Source organism: Rana temporaria, chromosome 3 (genome assembly GCF_905171775.1).
Source record: "Rana temporaria chromosome 3, aRanTem1.1, whole genome shotgun sequence".
In the NCBI taxonomy this organism is placed as follows: Eukaryota; Metazoa; Chordata; class Amphibia; order Anura; family Ranidae; genus Rana; species Rana temporaria.
The window spans coordinates 148,314,482-148,338,000 of NC_053491.1; the positions used below are offsets into that span (position 1 = coordinate 148,314,482).

Below are 23,519 nucleotides of genomic sequence, written 5' to 3' on the forward strand. Positions count from 1 at the left end.
AAGCCTATTCCAACGGCTCCTTCTCCACAGTCAGTCCTTCCGTAGCCCCACCGGAGGAGTCCCCCATGCTGCTGGAGAATGCACAGCGATTTGAAGGCTATGATGTTGGTACCCAGGTTGAGGAAAGGAGTAACGTGAGCCTAGAGAGAGGGGGTTCCCAAGAAGGACAAGAAACTGGCAGTCATGTTCCCCCAGCTGCAGCATACTGCAAAGTTTGCTCCAGTGACGAGCAGGGAGGCGATGATGAGGTCACTGACTCTACTTGGGTGCCTGATAGAAGAAAGGAGGAAGAGGCACATCTCCAAAGAGGCAGGATGCCATTGATTTTGAAAAGTTCTTTGGTGTGGGCCTTTTTGACACATGGGCAGCAGATCGCACCGTTGCTGTTTGCAACGGATCAAGCGTGGCCAAAACAGCAGCCGCATGGGCACCACATGCTTGACCAGACATATGACGACCTCCCATGCAGTCCTATGGCAACAGCACTTGAAAGACCCACATCAAAGAACAAGGTGGACTTCTCCTTGCTCCTCATCTGGGATCTCCAACCCCACTATACCTCCAGTCCTCTCAGAAACCTGCATGGAGAGGAATGAAGGTATAGCCATAGGTGTCCCAAGTATTTGCAACCAATCTGCTAGCGGTACACCACCATCTGATTTTAGCAGGCAACTTTCCCTACCCAAGTTGCTAAACCGTTGAAGGAAATTCGGTCCCAGCCATCCACATGCTCAGTGTCTGATAGCTAGCTTGGCCAAATGTCTAGCACTGTAACTGCTGCCTTTTCAGCTGGTAGACTCTGCACCCCTTTTGTGAACTTGTGGAATGTGCTGTACCTCAGTGGCAGATTGCAAAACACTATTTCTTTTCACAGAAGGCCATTCCGGCTCTCTACCTGCATGTGGAAGGCAATGTCTTGGTCTCGTTGGACAGGGCAGTCAGCAGTAAGGTGCATATTACTGCTGATTCATGGTCCAGCAGGAATGGACAGGGACGTTACCTTTCTTTCACAGCGCACTGGGTAACTCTGCTGGCAGCTGGGAAGGAGGCAGGACAGGGTTCAGTATTGTTGGAGCTTGTTCCGCCACCACGCCTCGAAAATGCTAGTGGTGATTCTGCCACAGCTCTCTCCTCCAACCCCCCCTCTTATTCCTCTATGGCCTCTTCCTCTGCAGATTTGTCCTCTGAACCAGCGGTGCTCCATAGTCGTTCAAGATGCCATGCAGTGCTTGAGTTGGTCTGCTTAGGAGACAGGAGCCACACCGGGGCAGAGACTGTCAGCACTGCAGGGGCAGGCTCAGAGGTGGTTAACGCCATGCCAGCTTCAGCCAGGAATGGTTGTATGCGACAATGGCACCAACCTCCTCTCTGCCCTCTGACAGGACACTTGATCCATGTTCCCTGTTTGGCTCAAGTCCTGAATTTGGTGGTGCAGCGGTTCTCGAGCAGGTACCCAGGGTTACAGGATCTCCTGAGGCAGGCTAGAAAAGTCTGTGGTCATTTCCGCCGGTCATATAATGCCAGTGCTCGGCTGGCTGACATTCAAAGGGAATGCAACCTGCCCACCAACCGGCCTTATTTTTTAAATGCCCACCAGGTGGAACTCAACGTTGGCAATGCGGCAGTGGCTGCACACGCAGCAGAGGGCCATCAATGAGTACCTATGTGAGTATGGCACAAGGACAAGGTCAGGGGAGCTTGGCTTTTCTTTTGCCACGCTAGTGGCTACTGATCAAGGATGCATGCACTGTCCTGTCACCATTTGAGGAGGCCACGAGAATGCCTCTTGTCTTCCTGTTGGAGCACACGCTTCATGGAACAATGGACAGGGCACTTGAGGCAGAACAGCGGGGGGAAGAGGACTTCCTTACCTCTCAAGGCCCCCTTTATCCAGATATTATTCCTGCGTGCCAGCCAAACACACAGAAAGAAGAAGAGGAGGAGGATTGTGTCAGCATGGACGTGGAGAATAACACTCAGCAGCAGTCTTCAAGGGATCATTTTTAGTCCCCAGAAACCCAAGGATATGTACGTGGCTGGGAGGAGGTAGTTGCAGATCATATGATCCTTAGTGACCGAGAGGACTCAGAATCGAATGCCTCTGCAAACTTACGCTCCATGGCCTCCCTGATTCTGCAAAGCCTGCAAAAGGACCCTAGGATTCGTGGTATCAAGGAGAGGGGTCATTACTGGCTGGCAACCCTTCTTGATCGACGTTACAAGGGTAAGGTTGCAGAACTCATCCTGTCTTCGCAGAGGGAGCAGAGGATGAAACATCTTCAGGAGGCCTTGAAGAAAAGTTTGTGCAATGTATTTCCAGACCCTGGGAGGTTACAATTTCCTGGTGCTGGACAACATGTTGCTGAGGCTTCGTTCAGTCAGAGAAAGAACGGTGGAGAAGGTGGCCGGCTGACCGATGCCTTCAAACAATTTTTTAGTCCTCAGCACCAAGGTCTAATCGGTTCAAGCAACCATCGCCAGCGTCTGCATTACATGGTGCAGAAATATCTAGGGGCAGAAGCAGACCTGGAGACCTTTCCAACAGAGCATCTACTGGGTTACTGGGTCTTGAGGATGGACCAAAGGCTCACATTCATAAAAATCAATCAGTCTTGGATCAGCAGCTACCAAGCACCTGATGCTGATATAACTGATTGAATTTCCTATGGATGTGGGATCCCTTGAAGACTGCCTATGCTGAGTGACTATCCAATTCCTCTTCAGTCTTGATGATGCTAACTTCTTAAAATATTTTGGGTTTAGACCACCACCACCACTGCATAAGGCCCAATTTTTCTGACCCTGTTTAACAGGGGCATGTAATTACAATTCTTATCCTGTATCCTGGCCTAGGCCAACAAGGCCCAGGCCAGGATATGCTGTATCCTGGCCTAGGCCAACAAGGCTGTATCCTGGCCTAGGCCAACAAGGCCCAGGCCTAGGGCAGCTCTTTGCAGGGGGGCAGCACGGACAGTGCTTGCGCTACACTGTTAGGCAAATTAGTTTAGCGCCCCCATAAATCCGCCGCACTGCTTCCAGTATGTGGGCGGTTGGCATTCTGCAACTGTGGGGGGGGGGGGGGGGGCGTTGCTTCTAATTTTTTACCATCCCTTTCCCATTGCAGAGATTTCCCTTCACTTCATGTCCCATAGCCAAACAGGAAGTGAGAGTAAATCTATGCAAAATAAGGGAATCCTTTGCCCCCCCCCCCAGGCCATCAGAACTAGTGTCCCAACTTGAAAATTTCAGGGTGGGTCTTAAACCGCAAGGGGTGTGGCCTTGACAGGAAGGGGTGGGTCATATTTAAATTAGGGGGTGCATGAGTTTAGTCAGGCCTAGGGCAGCACAAAACCTAAATACACCCCTGTCTGGCGCCACCAAAACCAAAGGCCCAATTTTTCTGCCCCTGTTTAACAGAGCCACGTAATTACAATTTTTGATCTAATATTTCACGGCAGGGCACGTTCCTGCACTCAATAAGAGTATCTGTGAGGGATTACAGTGTTCTGGTACCACCAACACCTAAGGCTCAATTTTCCGCAGAGTATATAGGGCAGGCCGTATAGTATATATACTGCTGTTCAGAGTATATAGGGCCTGGGGGACCCCCACATCTTTTTTTTAAATTGGGTGCCCAAAGGGCCTGGTAATGGACTGGGGGACAGGGTGACCCATGCTGTTTTTTTCAATGAGTTTTATTTGTATTGTCGAGACCCGACAATTCATTACAGCCGCGATCAGTTTTAAATTATTTTTTTTCCTTTAGAAATGTCATTTTGCTGCGGGACTGTTCTAAACACGGGAAAAACGTGCCACTTTAAAGGCATGCTATAGACACCCCCAGGCATGAAATTTAAAGGAATATTTAATTGTTATTGTTTCACTTTAAGCATTATTAAAATCACTGCTCCCGGAAAAACAGACGTTTTTAAAACTTTTTTTTTGCATTGGCATATGTCCCCTGGGGCAGGACCCGGGTCCCCAAACACTTTTTATGGCAATAACTTGCATATTAGCCTTTAAAATTAGCACTTTTGATTTTTAACGTTCGTGTCCTATATAATTTAACTGTGTTCGCGTGTTCGAACAAACTTTTTTCTGTTCCCATGTTCTGCTGCGAACCGAACTGGGGGGGCGGGGGTGTTCGGCTCATCGCTAACCATGAATGGCGCGCAGGGCCGGTGCTACCACTAGGCAAACTAGGCAGCCACCTAGGGCGCCCTGCTGCCTAGGGCGCCTGGCCTCTGATGTTTCTACTTTCTTCTCTCTGCAGCAAGCAATTAAGTCTCAGCATCAGCAGGCAGCCACCACTCCGTTCGCACATAGTGTCAGGCTCAGTGGCGGTGGAGGACTATGTCTGTGTCCCGACTCCTCAATGAATGGAAGCAAGCAAACATTAATTGATGGCCACTGGCAGGCTGCATTTGATGGGCGCTGGTGAGGCTGCATTTGATGGACGCTGGTGAGGGTGCATTTGATGGGCGCTGGTGAGGCTGCATCTGATGGGCGCTGGTGAGGCTGCATCTGATGGGCACTGGTGAGGCTGCATTTGATTGGCGCTGATAAGGCTGCATCTGATGCGCGCTGGTGAGGCTGCATCTGATGGGCACTGGTGAGGCTGCATTGATGGGCGCTGGTGAGGCTGCACTTGATGGGTGCTGGTAAGGCTGCATTTGATGGGCGCTTCATTAAAAAGGTGGGGTTTACATGGGCAGAGAAAGGGTGGTGGAGTCAAGGGTGGAGCCAATGGGGGGTGGCAAAATTAGATTTTGCCTAGTCTGTCAAAAATCCTTGCACAGCCAATCCGAAGATCAGCTGGGGTGCCGACATAGCGGGAACCCTGGACGGGTACGTGTCCATAAATTAAAAGTCAGCAGCTACAGAATTTGTAGCTGCTGACTTTTAATTTTTTCGTAAGGGGGTGGAACATCAGTTATGAGGTGGTGACAAATTCTCTTTAAGATAAAAAAATAAAAATAATAGTTGTGTACTCATGAAAAGACATTATCACAGAACACCAGAGTCTGAGATCTCATCTGCTGCGCGAATGGAACTATGATCTCTTCATGGAACGTTTGCTTCTTTGCATTCCGTTACATTATAGAACGTGTGTCCCTGCGTCTATCCCTAGGAGATAACCATAAACATGGCGGCGTCCTGCGAGGAGACACATTTGTTACGTAGCTGTCATGCTCATATGACGTGGGTGGGCGGAACACCGGGCTACGAAACGTCAGTACTACATTACAGGGACCTTTAAGTGCTGGCAAAAGTTTGTTGACTTCCGCGATGCTAAGCATCGCCACTTCTGATTGGACGACATCCCTCAGGTTGTCAGCTCGACCAATGGCGGGATTGGTTGTTGCCCGTCCAAACATGGCGACTTCCAGTCACAGTGGATAGGAGGGTTTGGGGAAAAAAATTGAGTAGCCGGGTGCGATCCGTCTATTTCTCCCGGGAGATCGGTGATGTGGAGGGGAAATGGCGAGCGATACGGGGAGAAAGCAGTTCTGGAAGAGGAATGTCTCTAAAGTACCGGGGAGGTAGGTACAGTGGGGACAAATGGCTCATCTCCTGACACTTGTGTCACCAGGACTTCCTTGTCACCATCCACACAGTCTGGGGGGCCCCTAGGAGTCTTTACAGCCGGGGGGGGGCCCTAAAGATCCGTGCTCTGGGGGCATCATGCCTGTGTGATGATTGATGCCATCCTCTGGAGTCAGAAGAAGCAGAATAGAATGTGCATGATATGTATAGGGATCCTCACTGAGTGTTATGTAGATGGCTGCACCATGGGGTGTCATAGGGTTCCCTCCAATAGGAAGCGTTTCTTTATCCTTCCCCTCCCCCACCTACAATGGGGACTCCCATGGTTTGTGATTTATTTCTCTTCTGATATTACACCCATATTTCTGTGAGATCGATAGAGAGAGATATATATATATATATAATAATTTGTAGCTGCTTCTCTTTAGTTACCGCTGCTGAGCGCGTGTACACACAAGTGCCTGCTCAGCGGGGGGCTTTGGTCAGGGGACCCCCCCACCTGTGTGCACACTCCGTGCCAGCGCTGTACACGTCTGTCATCTGTATGGAGAAGAGATGAGCGTGGGCATCCCCTTAACTCCTCTCCAGCTCAACACCAAACTCTTCTCTCAGCCCAATGAGTTATCATTCCGTCACTGCAGACCACCTGTGTTTATATGAGCTGCTGAGTGGGAAAGACCCCACACACAGCTGATTGGATTAAATAAAAGAGAGCAAGTTTAGCGTACGGCTAGAGATGAGCTTAGAGCAGTGGTTCTCAACCATCTAGTGCCGTGACCCCTTGATAACATTCCCCAAGCTGTGGGGACCCCTAACAGTAAAATTATTTTTGTAGCGTAGGTTGTCGGCACCCAAGGCAAGACAAGTAATTTGCGCTCCCTGAGTCCCTTACACTCATACAGTATTCAACCCCCTTATGGTACATTTTAGGATGTACCACTCTCTCTTTGTTCTCCTTTCTTTTCCCTTTATCTCTCTCTGTCCTAATTTCTTTTTTCCCTCTCTCTTACTGTCTTTCTTGTTCTTTCTCCCCTTTTTTCCTCTCCCTTCCATGTATTCTCTATTTTTATTCCTTCTCTTACTCCTTGTTGGGGGGGATGGGATGAGTGGCAGTGCTGGCGGGGAGTTGGGATCACTGGTAGTGCTGGCGGGGAGTTGGGATCACTGGTAGTGCTGGCGGGGAGTTGGGATCACTGGTAGTGCTGGCGGGGAGTTGGGATCAGTGGCAGTGCTGGCGGGGAGTTGGGATCAGTGGCAGTGCTGGCGGGGAGTTGGGATCAGTGGCAGTGCTGGCGGGGAGTATGGGATCAGTGGCAGTGCTGGTGGGGAGTATGGGATCAGTGGCAGTGCTGGTGGGGAGTTGGGATCAGTGGCAGTGCTGGTGGGGAGTATGGGATCAGTGGCAGTGCTGGTGGGGAGTATGGGATCAGTGGCAGTGCTGGTGGGGAGTATGGGATCAGTGGCAGTGCTGGTGGGGAGTTGGGATCAGTGGAAATGCTTGGGGGGAGTTCTGATCAGCCAACTTAGGTGCTCTTGATCAAGGTCATCTGCTGATCTGAGAACTGTAGTGGCGCCTTTTAATGGCAACTCTAATCACAAGTAGTGTTACTCGCTGTGTATCTGACTTTGTGAGTGAGTGAGAAACTTATATAGCGCAACACATGCAAACTGAATTGCCTCTGGGCGCTTGGTATCCGTTCCCTGGGCCCTCAGAAGAGATGGGTCTTGATCTTTCTCCTGAAGGCCAGGTGGTTTACCTCCAATCGGATGGTGGTTGGTAGAGCATTCCATAGTCTAGGTCCTTGGACTGCAAATCTTCGTTCTCCTTTGGACTTGTATCTGGCTTTGGGTATCTGGAGTAGATTTTGGTTGGTGGATCGCAGAATGCAATTGGTGTTGTGAGCTTTTAGTTTCTCGCATAGATATAGGGGGGCATTTCCCAGAATACACTTATGCGTTAGGCAGAGTGCTTTGAAAGTGATTCTGTCTTTCACGGGCAGCCAATGAAGGCATCTCAGCGAAGGTGAGATGGATTCCCGTGTTTTTTTTCCAGTCACAAGTCGAGCGGCCGTATTTTGAACGACTTGCAGACAAGTGATTTGGATTTTGGGAGTCCAAGATAGAGGGCATTTGCGTAGTCAAGTCTGGAGTTGATAAGTGTCCCCACCACGACTGCTATGTGGTGGGGACACTTGTGTCTCGTAGCAGTGACACCTATGTGGAAATCATGATAGGGTCTCCTCCAGCCCCTCCCACCTCACATTCCTCACCAGTCAGCTGATCTTTAGTCTCCGCCCCCCAACCATGCCGTGAACTGAATAGGTGGCTGCGGGCTCCAGGGACAACCCTGCTGGGCGCCCGCAAAAATGCTGGGAGAGCCAGGAACAGCCCAGGATTTGGTGACCCCTGGCAAAAAATCATTTGACTTCCAGGTTGAGAACCACTGGTTTAGAGGATTCCCGAGGTCACCTCCAATCCATGTACAGCAGGGCTAGGCAAACTGGGGCCCTTCAGCTGTTGCAGAACTAAATGTCCCATCATGCCTCTGTGAGTAATTGTAACTGCCAGCCTTGCAAGGCCTCATGGGAAATGTAGTTCCACAACAGCTGGAGGGCCCCAGGTTGCCTACCCCTGATATACAGAAGCTGTGCCCCTACTCACTCCTTCCAGTAATTTGACTGAGGGCAGCAGTCGCTTCTATCTAGGGTTGCCACCCCATCCCTTTAAAAAACGAACACATATTAATTACACAGGTTCTGTAGCTGATTACGGTAGTAATTAAACTTAATTGGTGCCTCATCTGCAGTAAATTGGCCTCAGAACCTGTGTGATTCATATGTGTTTGGGTTTAAACGGACAAGGTGGCAACCCTACTTCTATCACTACCTGCCTCCGGAACCTAGAAGGTTGGGGAAGTGATGAAGATCAGTGGGAACCACCGCTGGTGACTACAGACCGCAGGTAAGTGTGAGGGGCGGGGCACAGAAAGGTACTGGGGCATTTTTATCTTAAAGTGTGAGTAAACTTCCATGCATGATTTTTACCTATAGGTGAGCTTTAAATAAGACCTACCTATAGGTACTATAAAAATATCCTAAATCAGGGGTCGACAATATCCGGGCGCCAGGTCGCAATTGCGACAAGAAATTCTGACCTGGCGCCCGCACCTGCCGGTAATTGAGGCCGCTCTCAGCGGGCTTTAGTCTGCTCTCGGCTATATCTGGGTCACAGAAGTGCAGAAAAAGGGGACCCATCCTGTGACCTAGAAGACAAGTATGGCCCAAAAAGCTTTGGTCATACTCCTAATTCAAAGTTGTTAAGATGGTGCATCCCAGTGCTGCTGATTTTATACAGCCTCATTGCAGCCATTTCCTGTCTATATGCATGTACTCCAGTGATGGCTACATGGCATTTCTCAGAGCAGGTTCACTGATAGTGAGAAATGCTTGTGTAGAAACGCTACTGGTAGTCTCCATTCAAAGTCTGTGTGGCAGGATGACCGCATAGGAGCACAACTGTGTGACGGGCAGAGAGTCGCCATATAACAGGAGGTGCCTTAAAGCAGAGTTCCTTCTAAAAGTGCAACTTCTGCTTTAAGGCTCCCCTGACTCCTGTTTGTGAAACTGAACTTTTGGGGAGCGGGGGGGGAGAGAGAGTGCTTGATTTTGACAGGTACCTACTCCCACTTACGTTCTGGTCGCCTTAGGCGAAAGGGAAGCCCCCCCCCCCCCGAAGTCTTCTGGGACACATGACAGGTCCTAGAAAACTTTGAGACCAGTCACAGAGAGCAGCGCCACATGCGCAGTGCGCACCCGGCGGTAAAGCCGCAAGCTGTCACAGCTGGGTGCCCATAGTAGAGATACCGGCGCCACCATGGGAGGACACGGAGAGAACAAAGTGTGGGTGAATGCACCGCTGGATCGTAAGACAGGTGAGTGGCTGTTTATTAAAAGTCAGCAGCTACACTTTTTGTAGCTGCTGACTTTTAGTAAACTAAAATATGACTGGAACTTCACTTTAAAGAATCATTCCAGGAATCGGCACAATCTACATGATTACACTGGTCCAGCTTGGACCAATGAAATTATGTATATACCATACCTGGCTGATGCCACTGGAGATGGACTCCCTCCAGTGATCTCCACTTGCTTCTGGGTCCTGTGCTGAGCGGCCAACTTGATACATTGTTAATATAGGAGATAAGACATGCAGCAGGGGTGCCAGAAAATGCTTTGTATTTTGTGAATGAACGCAAAGCATTCTCTGATTGGAGGAGGTGGAAGAGTGACATCACCACCCCATCTCTCCACCTTGTTTAGTCAGAAAACACTATTAATTCAGAATATGAAAAGTATTCTCTGATTGGCGCCTGTGTCGAGCAGCCGACCACCTTTTGTTCATGATGCAGATGACCAGCCATTTGGCGTGGAGATCAGTAGAGTAACGGTTCCTACTTCAGGGATTTCCAACTCCCAGCAGTATCGACCCGGAATGGTAAATACATACATAGTTATATTGGTCCAGGGTGGATTGGTTTTATGTCAACATTTTTAAAGAGCAACTGTCATCTCCGTCCGCAGCAGCTCCTCCTCTGTCCCGCAGCAGCTCCTCCTCTGTCCCGCAGCAGCTCCTCCTCTGTCCCGCAGCAGCTCCTCCTCTGTCCCGCAGCAGCTCCTCCTCTGTCCCGCAGCAGCTCCTCCTCTGTCCCTCAGCAGCTCCTCCTCTGTCCCTCAGCAGCTCCTCCTCTGTCCCTCAGCAGCTCCTCCTCTGTCCCTCAGCAGCTCCTCCTCTGTCCCTCAGCAGCTCCTCCTCTGTCCCTCAGCAGCTCCTCCTCTGTCCCTCAGCAGCTCCTCCTCTGTCCCTCAGCAGCTCCTCCTCTGTCCCGCAGCAGCTCCTCCTCTGTCCCTCAGCAGCTCCTCCTCTGTCCCGCAGCAGTGGATCTGAAATGACAGGTGCTCTTTAAATGTAAGGACTTATTCTTGCTGGTAGTGTGAAATTGTGTGAATGCATCAATGCAGTGCATGTTCTCTCAGCTTGCAGAGCTTGGATTCATTGAATGAGTTTATCAAAAATGTAAATGTTGCAGAATATACAGCCTCATGCTCCATTTCATGCTGAATAAACTAAATTATTAATGTATCTTAAATAGAAAACTATCTTTAGATAGATTTTTACTCCAAAAGCATCTTATTAAAATAAATCAGATTTTTAAAATAAAAAAAATCTCTGATTTTATATCAATGTTTTTTTTTTCTTATCCACATTAGGTGATGAGAGTCCAGCGTGTTCCTGCGGCTGGATTCACAGGTGGATGTAGATAGTTGCAGCCACTCAGCCTGTACAAAGCAATGACAGGCTGACAGTGTCTGCAGGTGTTCCAACCAACAAATACCTGCGGTTAGGGACAGATGACTGGCCTTGGACACAAACGGCTAGCATTCAGGGGTGATTATCTGTCTCTAATGACAGGTAATCGCTCCTTGTGCAATTACTTTGTTTTTTTTAGCCGACAGTTGTGGCCGCTATCGGCCTGTCATTGATTTGTACAGGCTCAGCAGTCCCAACTGTCCACTTCCACCCGTGAATCCACAGTAATACGCTGGGTTCTTTCCGCAGCTGGCACTAAAATGCTGTGTGAATGATGCCTAAGGGGTTGTTGGTGGGATTTGCAAATCTCAACCGACTACTCAGGATCCCTCTGATTTTATCAGTCCATTATACACTTTGTTCAACCTTACTAGGCCCTAATAAATGGGGGGGGCCTTTAACCACTTAAGCCCTGGACCATTTTGCAGCTAAATGCCCAGGCCAGGTTTTGTGATTCGGCGCTGCGTCGCTTTAACAGACAATTGCGCGGTCGTGCGACGTGGCTCCCAAACAAAATTGGCGTCCTTTTTTCCCCACAAATAGAGCTTTCTTTTGGTGGTATTTGATCACCTCTGCGGTTTTTATTTTTTGCGCTATAAACAAAAATAGAGCGACAATTTTGAAAAAAATGCAATATTTTTTACTTTTTGCTGTAATAAATATCCCCCAAAAACATATATAACAATTTTTTTTCCTCAGTTTAGGCCGATACGTATTCTTCTACTTATTTTTGGTAAAAAAATCGCAATAAGCGTTTATCGATTGGTTTGCGCAAAATTTATAGCGTTTACAAAATAGGGGATAGTTGTATTGCATTTTTATAAAAAAATTTTTTTTTTACTACTATTGGCGGCGATCAGCGTTTTTTTTTTTTTTTCGTGACTGCGACATTATGGCGGACACTTCGGACAATTTTGACACATTTTTGGGACCATTGTCATTTTCACAGCAAAAAATGCATTTAAATTGCATTGTTTATTGTGAAAATGACAGTTGCAGTTTGGGAGTTAACCACAGGGGGCGCTGTAGGAGTTAGGGTTCACCTAGTGTGTGTTTACAACTGTAGGGGGGTGTGGCTGTAGGACTGACGTCATCGATCGAGTCTCCCTTATAAAAAGGATCACTCGATCGATACGCCGCCACAGTGAAGCACGGGGAAGCCGTGTTTACATACGGCTCTCCCCGTTCTTCAGCTCAGAGGAGCGATCGCGATGGAGCGGCTATAAACGAATAGCCGCGCCGTCGTCCCGGATCGCTCCCCGAGGGAATCCGCATGCAGCGGAGGGGGTCCCGATCGGACCCCCCACCCGCTAGAAGGCAAGGACGTATATATACGCCCATCTGCCTGTCCGTGCCATTTTGCGGACGTAAATAGTCGTGCGGCGGGCGTTAAGGGGTTAAAGTCCAAAAGGCGTTAACCCTTTTCTATACTGTACTTGCTATTATTTCTCTACAGCTCCGATCCTCTTTTCGAGGCCCCCGCTGGTACTCCTCGCTCCTCCCTCTCGATCGGTGCCCCCAAAGAAAGCCACTTGCCTTTGGGGCACCACTGCATGCTCGTTCCCGAGCTGCTGCTCTATGCATCCATAAGACACATAGGGGGTTATTTATAAAAGTTAAATACACTTTGCACTACAAGTGCACTTGGAAGTGCAGTCTCTGTAAATCTGAGGGGAAGTTCTGAAATGAGGGGAAGCTCTGCTGATTTTATCATCCAATCATGTGCAAGATAAAATTATGTTTTTTATTTTACTTGCATGTGCCCCTCAGATTTACAGCTACTGCACTTGAAAGTGTATTTGTAGTGCAAGTATATTTGCCTTTTGTAAATAACCCCCATTGAGCCATGGCTCACCCCCCCCCCTCCCACTCTTTCCTCTTTGGCTCACTGGCTGTGCTTGACAGCAGTGGGAGCCAATGGACTCCTGCTACTGTCTCAGTCAATGAGGTGTGAGAGTCCTGGGACAGCCGAGACTATCGTGAACATCGCTGGATTGGAGGGAGCTCAGGTGAGGATTGGGGGGATTAAAAACCTTCAGTCTGGGACGATGTACAGAGGATTTTATTCATCTTAGATGGTTTTATTATTGCTTTTTGTAAAATTTCTTATTTTGTAATAACATTTATATTTTTTTATATATTCCCGTCTTGCCTCCAAATTTCGACCATCAATTGCCATCTCTTTGAGTAATTGCCCCTTTTTTTTGTCTTCTAAATTTACGCATGTGGAAAATGTGAGTGCCCCCCCCCCCCTTCCCTTTTTTTCGTTTTTTTTTTTTTATCTGGGACTTAACAGGGTTCTGTGAATAGAAAGACTACAAGTTCCATCTGCCACGCGGCAGTGGAACTCATTCAGTTGCGTGCAAGTAGATCATCACCACCCCTGTAGTCCTTTGTTTACTTCTTCTAGTTCAATAGCCACAAATCCATAGAGGAGGACTCGGCAGGAGCCTATGCATTGCACCCATGCACCTTGTTTTCTCCTTTTAGTGAATTTTATTACCTTTTTATGAAAGGTGTAATATGCCTTTAATAATAAGTGTGACGGATCTCCAATACCCCAGGTGGGCACATGCGCCAGACCTGTGTCTCCTGTCCTCCAAACGCACCCGCAGCCTGCAGATTCGCCATAACCAGCCCTTAACCCCTCAATCACGAGACAATCCACACAGGTGTTGAGGGTTAAACATGCAGAGCATAAACTGTTTATTAAATACAAGACATACACTTTTACACACAGTTAGGGACACTCCCCTTAGCTTTGTCATAGAGGGGAGGGGGCAAGGAACAACCAATGGGAACTGAACATTTGTTCATTGAGACTACAGATAAACATAAAGGGATTATGGTAAGCAGGCAGCCCCTTAATACACATCCCCTGCGGAGAGATGTCTCCAGTCAAGAGCCACCACACACAGACGGATCCTTGACATGGGCTTCAAGTGTCGTATTCCTCTTGTCAAGCCACTCCTGAACAACAAACAACGCCAGAAGCATCTTACCTGGGCTAAAGAAAAAAAACATTTGGTCTGTTGCTCAGTGGTCCAAAGTCCTCTTTTCTGATGAGAGCAAATTTTGCATCTCATTTGGAAACCAAGGAGCCGGAGTATGGAGGAAGAATGGAGAGGCACCCTGCAAGATGCTTGAAGTCCAGTGTGAAGTTTCCACAGTCTGTGTTGATTTGGGGAGCCATGTCATCTGCTGGTGTTGGTCCATTGTGCTTCATTAAGTCCAGGGTCACCGCAGCCGTCTACCAGGAGATTTTGGAGCACTTCATGCTTCCTTCTGCAGACGAGCTCTTGCAGCAGGACTTGGCACCTGCCCACACTGCCAAAAGTGCCAAAACCTGGTTCAATGACCACGGGATTACTGTGCTTGATTGGCCAGCAAACTCGCCTGACCTGAACACCATGGAGAATCTATGGGGCATTGCCAAGAGAAAGATGAGAAACATGAAACCGAACAAAGCATAAGAGCTGAAGGCCACTATTGAAACATCGTGGTCTTCTATAACTTCTCAGCAGTGCCACAGGCGATGGCTTCCTTGCCGTATTGAGGCAGTAATTGCTGCAAAAGGGGCCCAAACCAAGTACTGAGTACATATACATGCTTATACTTTTCAGAGGTCCGATATTGTTCTATCTACAATCCTTGTTTTATTGATTGCATGTAATATTCTGAGATTGTGGATTTTCCTGAGCTGTAAGCCCTAATCATCACAATTATGACAAATCATGGCTTGAACTATCTTGCTTTGCATGTAATGAGTCTATCTCGTATATTAGTTTCACCTTTTAAGTTGCATTAGTGAAATAAATGAACTTTTGCACAATGTTAAATTTTTCGAGCTTCACCTGTATTGTCAAATCCTAATTGAACAAGCTAAAGTTGGAAGCTGGTTGGCTACCATGCACAGCTGCACCAGATTTGACACTTTTCAGTTTTAGGCTCAGTTCACACCTAAACCGGCCGCAGATCACACAGGAACGCTGTGCGTCCCTTTTCTCCGTTTCAGGGATGAATCTTTGCCTGAATACGGCCCTAAAATAAAGCGTTTCTGTGCTGTGCGCTCCGCAGCTGCCCCAGAGATATGTGAACCGGATCTATAGAGAGTCAGTCACATTCTCCTGCTATGCGAAGAAAATTTGCATAGGTGTGAACCCAGCCTGAGTAAATGAACCCCTGTGTGTTTACGTGCATTCAATTGAGCTATATTTAGAGAAATTTTAATTTTGTGCATCCAGGGGCAGATTACATCCTGTAAATGTGTTGGCGCAGTTTTATTTTTTTTCAAATAATTCCTTCTTTGTTTAACCACAGTACAGACCAAAAGTTTGGACACACCTTCTCATTCAAAGAGTTTTCTTTATTTTCATGACTATGAAAATTGTAGATTCACACTGAAGGCATCAAAACTATGAATTAACACGTGAAATTATACATAACAAAAAAGTGTGAAACAACTGAAAATATATTTCATATTCTAGGTTCTTCAAAGTAGCCACCTTTTGCTTTGCTTACTGCTTGGCACACTCTTGGCATTCTCTTGATGAGCTTCAAGAGGTAGTCACCTGACGCAGCACCCCATCACTCTCCTTCTTGGTTGAATAGCCCTTACACAGCCTGGAGGTGTGTTTGGGGTCACTGTCCTGTTGAAAAATAAATGATGGTCCAACTAAACGCAAACCGGATGGAATAGCATGCCGCTGCAAGATGCTGTGGTAGCCATGCTGGTTCAGTATGCCTTCAATTTTGAATAAATCCCCAACAGTGTCACCAGCAAAGCACCCCCACACCATCACACCACCTCCTCCATGCTTCACGGTGGGAACCAGGCATGTAGAGTCCATCCGTTCACCTTTTCTGCGTCGCACTAAGACACAGGGGTTGGAACCAAAGATCTCAAGTTTGGACTCATCAGACCAAAGCACAGATTTCCACTGGTCTAATGTCCATTCCTTGTGTTCTTTAGCCCTAACAAGTCTCTTCTGCTTGTTGCCTTTCTTTAGCAGTGGTTTCCTAGCAGATATTCTACCATGAAGGCCTGATTCACACAGTCTCCTCTTAACAGTTCTAGAGATGTGTCTGCTGCAAAAGGTGGCTACTTTGAAGAACCTAGAATATGAAATATATTTTCAGTTGTTTCACACTTTTTTGTTATGTATAATTCCACATGTGTTAATTCATAGTTTTGACGCCTTCAGTGTGAATCTACAATTTTCATAGTCATGAAAATAAAGAATACTCTTTGAATGAGAAGGTGTGTCCAAACTTTTGGTCTGTACTGTCGATATATCATTAACCGGTTAAGCCCTGTACCTTTTGGCAGCTAAATGCCCAAGCCAGGTTTTGCGTTTCGGCACTGCGTCGCTTTAATAGACAATTGCGCGGTCGTGCGACGTGGCTCCCAAACAAAATTGCCGTCCTTTTTTCCCCACAAATAGAGCTTTCTTTTGGTGGTATTTGATCACCTCTGCGGTTTTTATTTTTTGCACTATAAACAAAAATAGAGCGACAATTTTGAAAAAAAATCAATATTTTTTACTTTTTGCTATAATAAATATCCCCCAAAAACATATATAAAACATTTTTTTTCCCTCAGTTTAGGCTGATACGTATTCTTCTATTTTTGGTAAAAAAAAATCGCAATAAGCGTCTATCGATTGGTTTGCGCAAAATTTATAGCGTTTACAAAATAGGGGATATTTTTATTGCATTTCTATTAATTATTTTTTAACTACTAATGGCGGCGATCAGCGATTTTTTTTTTTTTTTTTTTTTTTTTTTTTTTTTTTTTTTTTTTTCTCGTGACTGCGACATTATGGCGGACACTTCGGACGATTTTGACACATTTTTGGGACCATTGTCATTTTCACAGCAAAAAATGCATTTCAATTGCATTCTTTATTGTGAAAATGACAGTTGCAGTTTGGGAGTTAACCACAGGGGGCGCTGAAGGAGTTAGGCTTCACCTAGTGTGTGTTTACAACTGTAGGGGGGTGTGGCTGTAGGTCTGACATCATCGATCGAGTCTCCCTATAAAAGGGATGACTCGATCGATGCAGCTGCCACAGTGAAGCACGGGGAAGCCGTGTTTACATACGGCTCTCCCCGTTATCCAGCTCCGGGGAGCGATCGCGAGGGGGCGGCTAGTAACGAATAGCCGTGCCCTCATCCCGGATCGCTCCCTGCAGGTTTCCGACCGCTGCATGTTACGGGGGGGGGGGGGTCCCGATCGGACCCCCGACCCGCGGAAAGGCAGGGACGTACATGTACGCCCATATGCCTGTACGTGCCATTCTGTGGACGTACATATACATGCGGCAGTCGGCAACCGTTTTTTTTTTTTTTTTACTTTCTGCTGTAAAAAATATCCCATAAAGTAAAAAAAACAACACATTTGGTCATAAATTTAGGCCTTATGGTATTTGACATGTCTTTAGTAAAAACTTGATTAAATGTATATTTAATTGGTTTGCGTAAAAGTTATAGCGTCTACAAGTTAATGTATAGATGCAGGTTTTTTTTATACTACTAATGCCGATGATCAGCAACTTATAGTGGGACTGTGATAGTGTGGTGAGCAATCTGACATGAACTGGCACTGCCGTCTCCCATGACACTAATGCAGTGATCAGTGCTAATAATATACACTGTCACTGTACTAATTACACTGGCTGGGAAGTGGTTAATATTTAGGTACAGTCAAAGAGTTAACTGTGTGCCTAACCATGTGTAATGTGTGCTGTTTTTTACTGGCATATCGCTGCTGTATGTAGAGAGCCCTGTGTTGTTTACCATCATTGGACTCTTTTTCTGTCATTCGCTCAGCTGATCAATGTTTCCCATACATAAATCATTGGTCAGGACCTGCTGATTGGCATGTGCTGGAGCGCATATCCTCACAGCTGGGGTGTGGGGCACGTGTGTGCGTCCCGTACCTGGGGGGAAAAGCCGAATCGTGTACATGTGATCCAGCTCAGTGGGGCCGCTCTGCCGCAGTATAAAGTAGAATTTCAGCTGTCTTCTGATTTTTAGTTTGTTTGGACCTAGTTTGCCCAAACAAACAACTTCCAAGTAGCCACTGTGTGTGCTGTAATACAGAACTTCCCATCTGCTGTCTGCAACGAAAGTCGGGCTGGGCGCTCCTCCACTTTTCAGGAAAAGCCTTTGATATATATTTTTTTTTATTAGTGAATATATGGCTTCCACTGACTGGCCAATTGGGAAATCGTGACATCATCCTCCCACCTCTTCATAAAATATGCAAGGTTCTCCCGAATGTTGACAAAGCACTCAGCCTGACTGTATTTTGTCCTGGCATAAGATGGAAAAGTCGCCCATTCTGCTGAGAAAGACTAGACTACTAAAGTATATGACTGTGACAGTACTTTTTAACCACTTCCATACAGGGCACTTACGCACCTTCCCGCCCAAGCCAATATTCAGCTTTCAGCACTGTCGCACTTTGAATGGCAATTGCGCGGTCATGCTACACTGTACCCAAACAAAATTGGCGTCCTTTTTTCCCCACAAATAGAGCTTTCTTTTGGTGGTATTTGATCACCTCTGCAATTTTTTTTTTTTTTTTTTTTTTTTTTGCGCAACAACTAAAAAAGACTGAAATTTTGAAAAACAATTACGTTTTAATTTTTTTATGTAAATTTTTTTGTAAATAAGTAAGTTTTCTCTTTCAATTACGGGCACTGATATGGCGGCACTGATGGGCACCGATGAGATGGCACTGATGGACATCGATGAAGTAGTACTGACGGGCACAGATGAGGTGGCGCTGGTATGCGCCACTGATGGGCACTCATGGGCGGCACTGATGGGCACTCATGGGCGGCACTGGGCACTCATGGGCGGCACTTATGGGTGGCACTGATGGATACTTATGGGTGGCACAGATGGGCACTGATAGGTGGGCACTGGGCATGGATGGACACTGTGGGGTGGCACTGATGGACACTGTGGGGTTGCACTGATGGACACTGTGGTGGCACTGATTTACCCATGTTGCCAATCAGTGCCCATTTGTGGGCACTGATTGGCATCATTTTTTTTTTTTTTTTTTAATGCTTTTTTTTTTGCCCCTTTTTTTTGCCCTTCCCTGGCAAAAGGGTGGTCCAGGGTGGGCTTCCCTGGTCGTCCAGTGTGGCCATCCGAGGGGGGGCTGCGCTGATAAACAATCAGCGCGAACCCCCCCTGTCAGGAGAGCCGCCGAACGGCTCTCCTCTACTCACGTCTGTCAGACGCGAGTGAGGAAGAGCCATCAACGGCTCTTCCTCTTTACATCGTGATCAGCCGTGGTTGGACACGGCTGATCACGTGGTAAAGAGTCTCCGTGAGAGACTCTTTACCGAGATCGGTGTTGCGGGGTGTCAAACTGACACCCTGCAACAACGATCGCCGCGATGCGCGCCCCCGGGGGCGCGCAGCGGCTCAGTATCCTGAGGACGTCATATGACGTCCAGTCAGGATTCTACAACCACTTTGCCGACGTCAATATGTCATTGGCGGGCGGCAAGTGGTTAAAGTATATGTGAACCCTCACCTTGTAAAATGTGTGTATACATACTGTATTAATAAAAAAAAAAAAAAGTAGCGCAGGAACCTTTTCTAAAGTCGGAGCGATTTGTGTGGCATCAGTTAAGACGACTTGGGTTCTCACAAGTCAGATCCTATGTCGCGGCAGTGTGAACTGAACCTTGGGCATAACCCTGGAACAAGCAAGCAGACGAGGCATTCTGACTTCATTTGTTTCATACATATGTTGAGTCCATGATTTGGGAAATATTCATGCCAGAGGATTAGCATGACGTCTAGAAAACCACACATTTCATAGGGGGTCACCAACGGCAGTCCGTGTTTTTCTAATGGCGCACATGATTTTAGAATGTCGTAAACAGAGCTAGTAGGAATGAAGCTGGAGTTGTCTTGTGATGTGTAGGGAAATAGTTTTGCAGAAGTAAACTGAAATGGATTTCACAATTTCTTCAGAATATGGGCAGATAACGGTAAACTTATATAGCCAGGCATAGACTAAAAGAGGAAGAGGAGATTCCTGGGAAAAATGAAGAGGCAGAATACACTGGAAAAATGTGATTCTGAAAAAAAACATTTTTTTAACTCTCAGACCAAACCTACAGAGATGAACGGATTGCAAAGCCTGAATGTACAAAGCTTCATAATGATCCGATTCCCCCAGAGGTGTTTGTATGTGGGCAACAAATCCTGAATGCATATGGCTCTAAATGTGAGCATGCTCTGTACAGCGTCCAGCTGCTGTGTATATCAGACAGTCATAGATTCCGATAGGCTGTTGGCAGCAGGGCTGGGCACTGCTTCTGTTCCTTCCAGGGAATTGAAAATGCCAGGATATGATGCACATGGGTCACTTGCTCAAATAGACTAAACCTTGTAATGTAACCTGACTAAGGCCATATTCACGCTATTGAGGGGTGGTGCAGCTTGTGTTTGCACCGGTTCAGCAGCCCATTCAAATGACTTGTGGAAAATGGATGGGAAAGGTCCCGGACCCTTTTTGAAAAATGTGGCTATAGGAACATCATGGTGCCTTGTCACCATGCGGTTTTACCCACTAGAAAACCTGCTGCATTTTCCAAAGCATTGGGGTGTCTGCAGGTCTGCTCAAGAGCACCATGTTTTGTCTGCCAGTGCACGCGGGTGTGGCAAATTCATAGCGATTTGTGATATACAGTATGTGATTTATAATAGTGTGAACCTAGCCCGACGAATGGTTTGGATAGGAGGCTTAGGGTGTATGTGTTTATAGATTAGTTTGCCTTAACCCTTATAGGAGAAGTAGAGCCAATGCTTTTTTGGCTACACTTCTCCTATGGATCACAGGCGTGCATTTTAGTTTTGCACTCCTGTGACCTGTTTTCAGCCGACAGCGGGCTAAAGCCTGCTGTCGACTGACATCAGACCTGGTCTAGTCGCTGAAAAGATCCTGACCATATGGTCAGGCTCTGCCCAGAATCCTGGATCAGAAGTGAGCTGCTGAGAGCCTGAGCCAGCTGCTCCCACCCCCTGCACAGCTCAGCGCTCTGCAGGCTGTAGATCAAGAACTGAGCAATCAATGGTGTTTGATCACTCTGTTCTTTGTCTTAGAGGTGAGGATAGCTGCAGATAAGATCAGTGCTGCAGCCGTCTAGGAAGGTATGATTGTTTGTTTGTTTTCTAATCTCGTACTTCTCTTTTAAGGAAATCTAATTGGAGATCATAAGCTCTCAGGCAATGATATAGAGATATATATATATATATATATATATATATATATATATATATATATATATATATATATATCTCACACACACACACACACACACACACATATTATATATATATATATATATATATATATATATATATATATATATATATATATATATATATATATATATATATATACACATATACATATACATTTTTGTTTATGATATTGGTGGCACAATTGTTATGGAAGCACAAAGACTTCTACAGAAAATTATATTATGTGAGTTTAGGAAAAGATCTTTGATGTTTTTAAGTCTTTAAAGCGGGGGTTCACCCTGTTAAAAAAAAAAAAAATGTTTTTTTTTATTAGACCATTACATTCGGCATCGTAGCGCGAGCTACGGTATGCCGGTCTTACATTTTTTATCCCCGTACTCATTGTGCTATCGATGATTGAAGAATCCGGGGAATGGGCGTTCCTATGGTGAGAGAAGGTGATTGACGGCCGGCCCTGGCACGTCACGCTTCTCCGGAAATAGCCGAAATAGGCTTGGCTATTCACGGCGCCTGCGCATAGCCTGTGCGCAGGCGCCGTGAATAGCCGAGACCTACTCCGGCTGTCTTCGGGGAGCGTCAATCATCCTCCCTCTCCATAGGCACGCCCATTCCCCGCGGGAGTCAGAATCTTCAATCATCGATAGCACAGTGAGTACGGGGATTAAAAATTTAAGACCGGCATACCGTAGCTCGCGCTACGCTGCCGAAAGTAATGGTCTAATGCTGTGAAGGAGGGTGAACTACCGCTTTAAATTAGTTTTTGTTTTTGTAGGACAGTGTATTGACAGTGTTTTTGTGTTTTTATTCCCTCTTAAATTAGCATTCAACATGTATATGGTGCCCAGCATCCTCCTTTTGATCCACTGCTTCATGGAGCGTAAGTCAAGTTTTTATCTTTTAGTGCTTTCATCTTCTTTTATATTAAAAATAGAATAAAGCATATGAACAGTCTTTTAGCTTGGTTTTATGCCTTGTGGACAGTTAACCTGTTTGTTTGCTTTTCCCTGTCATAAATATATAGATTGTTGCTTGCCAAGGTTCAACAATTGGTATGAACAGTGTGAAAGTTCGTTCTTTGTGTACTTCTGAGAACTGTACAATAAATTATTCCAATTTATTTACACAGTCCTGAAACATGCTTTGTTTTATAATAGTTTTTTTTGTAATCTATAATGCAAAGAGCACAACCCAAAGGCAAGTGCATTCATATGAGACATACAGTACTTCAATCAAGTAGTAAAGAGGCACTTTAATCAAAAATAAATACATGCCAATTTTTTTTATTTATTTTTTTGCCAAATTTTAATTGTAATTTTGTTTGCGTTTTATGATCCACAATCCTTACCACACAGTGTATGCAGTATTGTGACTCTAATTCTTGCTGCTCTAATGCAGGTTAGTTGCTATCCACAGTTAAGAGGGTTTATTAGACCACTTGCTCTATTTATTTTTGCATAAAGGGGTTGTAAAGGTTTGTTTTTTATTTTCTAAATGGGTTCCTTTAAGCTAGTGCATTGCTGGTTCACTTACCTTTTCCTTCGATTTCCCTTCTAAATGTTTTTTTTTCTTTGTCTGAATGTCTGACCATCGCTCGGATGATGGGGGCAAGTTTACTGAGGAGAAACAGGAAGTGAGAAATTCAGACAAAGAAAAAAAAACATTTAGAAGGGAAATCGAAGGAAAAGGTAAGTGAACCAAACAATGCACTAGCTAAACCGCTTCCCGACCGCTGCATGTAGATATACGTCGGCAGAATGGCACGTACAGGCACATCAACGTACATGTACGTCCCTGCCTTTCCGCGGGTCGGGGGTCCAAACGGGACCCCCCCTCCCGCTACATGCGGCGGTCGGATTCCCTCGGGGAGCGATCCGGGACGAGGGCGCGGCTATTTGTTTATAGCCGCTCCGTCGCGATCGCTCCCCGGAGCTGAAGAACGGGGAGAGCCGTATGTAAACACGGCTTCCCCGTGCTTCACTGTGGCACTGCATCGATCGTGTCATCCCTTTTATAGGGAGACTCGATCGATGACGTCAGTCCTACAGCCACACCACCCTACAGTTGTAAACACACACTAGGTGAACACTAAATCCTACAGCGCCCCCTGTGGTTAACTCCCAAACTGCAACTGTCATTTTCACAATAAACAATGCAATTTAAATGCATTTTTTGCTGTGAAAATGACAATGGTCCCAAAAATGTGTCAAAATTGTCCGAAGTGTCCGCCGTTATTGTCGCAGTCACGAAAAAATCACGAAAAAATCGCTGATCGCCGCCATTAGTAGTAAAAAAAAAAAAAAAAATTC

The 23,519-nt window shown here is 46.3% G+C and overlaps 1 protein-coding gene across 1 annotated transcript in view; it reads left to right on the forward strand.

Moving 5' to 3' along the window:
* The first annotated feature begins 5,297 nt into the window (after positions 1–5,297).
* Positions 5,298–23,519, forward strand: part of TBC1D22A (TBC1 domain family member 22A) — a 735,477-nt gene continuing 717,255 nt past the window's right edge. The window contains exons 1-2 of the mRNA XM_040343645.1: positions 5,298–5,543; positions 22,034–22,090. Coding sequence (XP_040199579.1) covers positions 5,482–5,543; positions 22,034–22,090 — 119 coding nt within the window. The 5' untranslated portion in view covers positions 5,298–5,481. The remainder of the gene's footprint in view (positions 5,544–22,033; positions 22,091–23,519) is intronic.